The sequence below is a fragment of the Pezoporus occidentalis genome, unplaced genomic scaffold, assembly GCF_034315485.1.
Source record: "Pezoporus occidentalis ecotype Australia unplaced genomic scaffold, CSIRO_AGI_Poc_V1 ctg55, whole genome shotgun sequence".
Taxonomy (NCBI): domain Eukaryota; kingdom Metazoa; phylum Chordata; class Aves; order Psittaciformes; family Psittacidae; genus Pezoporus; species Pezoporus occidentalis.
In genome coordinates this window covers 2,366,513-2,372,512 of record NW_026915888.1, presented here as the reverse complement: position 1 = coordinate 2,372,512, position 6,000 = coordinate 2,366,513, and the positions used below count along the sequence as shown (strand labels likewise).

The 6,000-nt window shown below is 46.7% G+C and overlaps 1 protein-coding gene across 1 annotated transcript; it reads left to right on the top strand.

The window, feature by feature from the left end:
• Window positions 1–993: 993 nt before the first annotated feature.
• On the top strand, window positions 994–5,571 carry CAMLG (calcium modulating ligand). Its single transcript, XM_062638079.1, has 4 exons — window positions 994–1,220; window positions 2,477–2,919; window positions 3,630–3,695; window positions 5,262–5,571. The coding sequence occupies exons 1-4, from the start codon at window positions 1,064–1,066 to the stop codon at window positions 5,451–5,453; spliced, it is 858 nt and encodes a 285-aa protein (XP_062494063.1). The 5' UTR covers window positions 994–1,063; the 3' UTR covers window positions 5,454–5,571.
• The last annotated feature ends 429 nt before the right edge of the window (window positions 5,572–6,000 follow it).

The following is a 6,000-nucleotide window of genomic DNA, read 5'->3' as shown; positions in this document are numbered from 1 at the left end:
GCTTCAGCAAGCAGGCACAATGTTAACCCTTTATTCCCAGGTATTAATTTAAGGCCTTCCATGCTCATGTAGAGCCTGTGATTTGAAGGTTTGTGTGTGTGCGTGCACTACTCTCAGTGGCCCAAGGGTGCCAACAGCGGGCAGGAAGGGCTGGATGAATACAGAGAGGCACTGATGCAGTTGTGGTCATTACCAAGCAGGCAGGTAAAGCAATCTGTTGGTCAGAGCCCTCCACAATAATACTATAATTCTGCCTAGCAGCTGTAACTCCTACAATCCTGCTTCACCATTCTAGGAACTTTAACTCCTACGGTTCTGCTTTGCCAGGCACAATGACTGCTTCAGCAAGCAATGTGATAAATGTTAAGCAGGCACAATGTTAGCCCTTTATTCCCAGGTATCACTGAGCCCTGTGAACACCTCTGATGCCCTACTGCTTCTGTACAGATTTAACCTCTAGTTATGGGTGTGAGGTAAATATTACTTTGGTTAGAAACATAAATGTTCGCTTTCATACTTTAAGCTTCTATAGCGAACGCTGCTTTCATCTCTGTATGATAAGGAGAATGTCACCACCCTGTACTGGTTTTACATCGCGTTGTTAAGCGCGTTTTCCTCACCGAACGCAAGGCGGAGGTACCTGATGTACTGACACCACGGAAGGAGCGGGCCACCGGTAGCTCCGGACCGTGGCTCCCCGCCTCGGCCGCTCTGTTTCCCCGCAGCACGCCGGAGCCCTTGCCCGGCTGCCGCCGTTACTCAGGCTCCCCTCAGCGCGGCCATGCCCCCGCTCTGCCTTCCCGCCTCCTCACTGCGCTGATTCACCGCCTCGTCGTGGCGGGCACCGCTTCCGACGCCGCGGCGGCCATCTTCAATGCGGGCACCGCATGGGCAGAGAGAGTGGCTTGCCACGGGCCCTCCCCGCACACTCCTGTGTGCCGCTGCCCTCACTCAACATGGCGGCGCTTGCTTCAGCGCCGGGCCGTGGTGGCGCATGCGCGCTGATACGAGGAGGCCCCATTGTGCGGCGCTGAGGTAACGCCGCGGCCTTGTTCTACCGGGGATGGAGGAGGACGGCGGGGCGGGAGCGGCCCTCGGGGCCCCCGCCGGCCTCTCGGCCTCCCAGCGCAGAGCCGAGCTGCGGCGGAAGAAGCTGCTGATGAACTCGGAGGAACGGATCAACCGCATCATGGGCTTCCACCGGCCCGCCGCGGGCAAGGGTGAGCCGCGGGGCGGCGGTGCTGTGAGGGCTCCCGGGGCTGCGGCCGCCTCCTGCCGTTACTGCTGCCGCATCTCCTCCGGCGGCTGCTGCTCGAGCCCTCAGCGCGATCATCCGGTTTAGTGGTGCTTTAAGCAAAGCAAAACCATTTGCGGTCCTCAGGAGACCCGGTATAGAAACGCTCTCGGGCCTGTGGCTGCTCTGCCGTTGTGAGCACACAAGCTGTCAAGTAGTTTGTCTCAAGTCTCCCCCGTGTTTGCATCCGGTTACTGCTTGCTTTCATAGTTACGTTTTTATAGCAGAGTTTTCTCTGATTTGGGCAATAACCAGGCATTGGATGCTTGTGTTTGGCACGCAGGATTTCCTTGCAGCTTCCTAGGAGGTCGTTTCATTTCTGTACATCGAGGAGGCCAACTGTCTCGTCAGGAAAGGGTTCCCACATTTGAGTTCACAAAGATGCCCACGAGCCATGAGGCAATCTGCTTTAATACTGAGTAATTCTCTTTAAGTGTTCCTCTCTGGTAGGACCAGCCCTGTGCTGCACACCTCCTGGTTTGGTTTTGTTCTCTGGCATCACCTTTTGCTGTAAGATGGGGTCTTCAGGTTGGATAAAGAACAGGTTAACACAGCTTTGCCTCTGATAATAGAGAGGAGCAAGCCAAAGTATGCTGCTTCTATCACCTGCTTATTTGCCAGTCTTTACTGCGGCTTCTGTGTGGTTCACTTTCCATGAATCTTTGTCGTTTTTAATGTTGCTCCATGTATTTGAAACATCTTTCCTCTTGTTCATGCAGTGTTGTTGCTTAAGGAAGTCCAATGTCTGCTGACTGACAGTGTCAACTTCCGACCTCATTGCAGAGCTTCTGTCTTGTGCCTGCCCCACTTCAGAAGAGTGCCCTGCAATTCGAAGCATGTGCTACACAAGGGTTCTTTGTAGGCTGGTGGAGAGGGTGTAGCCAGGGCTGTGCTGAGAGCAGTTTCGGTCTGGTCCATGCTGTGTTCTTCCATTTTCATTACCATCTGTGTGTAACTTGACTGTAAACCTTTCCTTTGATACACAAGGAGGCTGTGTATCAGCCGAGCCCATTGCTTTTAAAATGTATTCATCAAATGGCTTTGTGTTGAATAATTAGCACATTTATTAATCATAAATCTATCTTTTCACTTTGGAACAGCAACCCGAGTCCAGAATGGCTGAAGTGTTGTTCTACATACCTGATGTGCATAACTCTTGTGGTTTTTGTTTCTCTTCTCTAGATGATGAAAGTCACACAGAATCAAAGCTCCAGCATGAGCAAGATAAATCCATTCCTTCCGTTTCCAAGCGAATTGTGCTTGGTGACACTGTCTGTAGCATGGCAGGCACAGCTGACCATGCAGCCGGCATGACAGACCTCAAAGGGGAGAAGGACTTGTTCACTAAAACATCAGACCTTGTCAATGAGGGCACAAGCGAGCTCCGTCACCGTGGCAGAGGGGAACTGCCACCTGAAGCTGCAGCACGGCCACCTCGACACGGATTAGACCAGTACCTGTCCAGATTTGAAGAAGCTCTGAAGCTGAGGAACCAGCTGATGAATGAGAAGCCAAGCCAAGAGAATGGGAATGCAGCGGAGGAGTTTGACTCTTTCCGCATTTTTAGATTGGTGGGGTGCACTGTGCTTGCCATCACAGTCAGAGCGTTTGTGTGCAAGCACTTGGTGAGTGCAGGGAAGCAAACAATCCTTTTCTGCTTTGCTAGTGTACTGCTACCTTACTATGAAATACCCTTTATCTAGGGCTGAAGTTTTTCAGTTGTGACTGAGTGGGAACTTCAGGCACTCTTTGTGTTTCTGACAACTGTATAAAACCTAAAATGATCTCTAAATTCCTTGAGATAAATCTGTGTTACCTTACACAGCCTCTACGTAGCACACCTTTGGCCAGTAGTGTTTGAGGAGCACAACCACTGCAGTAGTTATTGCAGCTTACGTCCCATCTCTGTGAGCATGAATCAACTTCTAGATTGGAGTCTAGAAAAGAATAATAGAGTAAAAACAGCAGCAATCGTCCCATGATAAGCAGATCCTACTCATGTATCAGTCTCCTGGGCAAAGGAATTCCTCAGTGCTGCAGGTGCTGCTTGTACATCACAGCGGTGTGTGCCTGGTCCAGGCTGCCACCTCCTGGCTCGCTGGGCTCGTGTTTACACACCGCTCTATGCTGCTGTGATCTCAGGGGTTTAGGCTCAAAGAAACCTTATTTTTGACATGTAAATTGTCTGCTTAGCCTTGTAGTATTGAAAAATATTGTTGCTATTGTCCACAAATTATCTTTCTACCTAATTCATGACTTGAGAAGCTTTAAATTTTTGTGTTTTCTTAGCTATTACTTCTGACCATGTTAATTTTTCTATGTTCTTTTCTTTCAGTCAATATTTGCACCATTTCTTACTCTACAACTTGCTTATATGGGCCTGGCCAAGTACTTTCCAAAGGTATTTTTTTAATTATTATTTCAGAATTAATTTGAAATGTTTTAAATTTAATCTTATGCTTAGAATGTATTAAGACCAATGCATGTGAGGTTTTCTTCCCTTGTTTTAAACTGTAGGATTGAGAGTTACTGAATTCTGATATCTTATAGTGCTTTTAATCTTCCCAGATTTAGTCCAAATCTCTTTTAAAGTTGCTGGGAAAATGCGGACTAACAATGCTAAAAGCATCTGACCAGGAAAAGGCAGGTAGTTCCTGCATGTCTTTAGGAAGCTTCTCTCCTAGACGATGCTTTTCAGTGGTTACTGTGTGCTCTATCAGCAAACTGGTCTGCATGTGATACCTGGAGAAAATCTGGGAGGGTGTTCCTTATAAAATGAGACAGTCCTTAGGCTTTGAGGGCTCTGCATTCCATTCCTAGGATCAGTTTGAACTGCAGCTTGAAACGAGACATGTATTTGTGTGAGACTTGCTACTTATTAGCAAGATTTGCTGTATCACTTGCTTTATATGCTTACACTGGCTGATTGTGCTCAAGTATTTGGTTGATGACTTTGTCAGGTGTGCAGCACAAAGCAGATTTTAATGATGCTCAATACATAGCTGAAAAGGAAAATTATCATTTTAAAAGGAATAAGAGATTACCTGTAGAAACCAGAATAAATCAGCATTTATTTTGTAGTTAAGCAGGATAATTGGAAACTAAACTTCATAGTAGATACACTAATCTGATGTGTCACAACAGAAAACAGTAGAATTAGCTTAGACTTGAGTAGCTCATCTGCTGCAGCTTTTTGATCTTGTTTCTGCTGTCTTCAAAATCAGCTCTTTAAGAGGCTGTTCCTTTCCACAGCTTGTTTTTACTGCATTTGTATCCACGAGGGCAACCAGTTGGTTAGCCTTCAGTTTTCTCTTACGAAACCCAGAAAGAGTCTTGAAAGCTTCAGGTAGATTGGATTAAATTAAGATATCCAGCAAATATCATCATTTCCTGCCTGTCAGGCTTTGCCTCCTTGGGATTCCTCGTCTTAAGATCAGCTTTCAAAAGGTCTTGGGGCATTTCTGGGTTCAGAGATTAAAACTGCCACATGGAGCCATCCTAAAATAGAAGGAAACAGTTGGTTTTCAATCCTAAATCATTTTTCTGTGTTAGAAAAGTAACAGTCTTTTTCTTGCCAAGTAGTGTGATGAGATGAATCTTGTTCTGCCAGTGGAGATGCCTGGCTTGGCTTCCCACACCCAGATTGCCCTTGTCTGGGACTCTCCCCACTCCCACAGAAGCTGCTGCACAGCCCCAGTGCCAGCACATAATGTGTGTGATGAATTTGATCTGCTGTTACCAGCCTTTCACTCAGCTCCAGCACATCCAGCACAGTGTGAATCTGTCACTGGGATAAGTGAATCCTGGAGCATGTCTGGAGAGAATCAATCCAAACCTGCTGCTCTTCCCAAGGAAGTTGGAATGTTCCTGGCTGTGTGTGAAATTGGCACAACACCCGTGGCATGTAAAGCAGGATTGGATTATAACACAAGAGCTAACATAACACTGTGGGGTTTTTATCTTCTAGTATGAGAAGAAGGTGAAAACGACGGTGTTAACTGCTGCTCTCCTCCTGTCTGGAATCCCTGCGGAAGTCATTAGTCGCTCCATGGACACCTACAGCAAAATGGGAGATGTTTTCACAGACCTCTGTGTCTATTTCTTTGCTTTCATCTTTTGCCATGAACTCGCTCTGGCTTTTGGTTCTGAAGAACCATGACGTAGAATTGACCGCAGTAGTTACACTAAAGCTTTCTGGACTGTTTTCCTTTAGCATCTGACTGTGCAGACAGGTTTCAACCTCCATTAAAATTCTTAACCTGGTCAAATACTTGAAAGGAGCCTTAAATCCAGTCATTTGGGGAAAGGAAGAGCAGGGTCCCAGACTGCCAGTTGTATTGGGTCAGTTTATTTAATGCTGTGTCTGCCTGTTACAAATGTGAAGAATAGGGGGCAAGTGTCAGTGGGTGATTTATTTGGTTTAGTTTGATGATGCCCTTCTCAGCCTCCTTCATAAGCATTTACAAAGCTGCCTTTGTCATTCTCAGTGAGGACAAAGAGAATCCCATAGAGCAGAACATATAGATACCTATCTCCAGTATGACTGTAGCTAACAAGAACTCATTTTGTGGTGTTCCCATTTTCTTTAAGCAAGCTCTAAATAAATCCCTTTCCAATTCCAAATGTTGAACCAAGTAGCTGCTTCTGGAGGAGGTTGGTGAAACATGCCACCTTGTTGTCCTAATCCTTGCCTTGCTATACATTGT

Coding starts and splice junctions, on each gene's coding strand:
- CAMLG (XM_062638079.1), top strand. CDS start 1,064: ATGGAGGAGGACGGCGGGGCGGGAGCGGCCCTCGGGGCCCCCGCCGGC. Junction 1,221..2,476: donor CCGGCCCGCCGCGGGCAAGG/GTGAGCCGCGGG, acceptor TCTCTTCTCTAG/ATGATGAAAGTCACACAGAA. Junction 2,920..3,629: donor CGTTTGTGTGCAAGCACTTG/GTGAGTGCAGGG, acceptor CTTTTCTTTCAG/TCAATATTTGCACCATTTCT.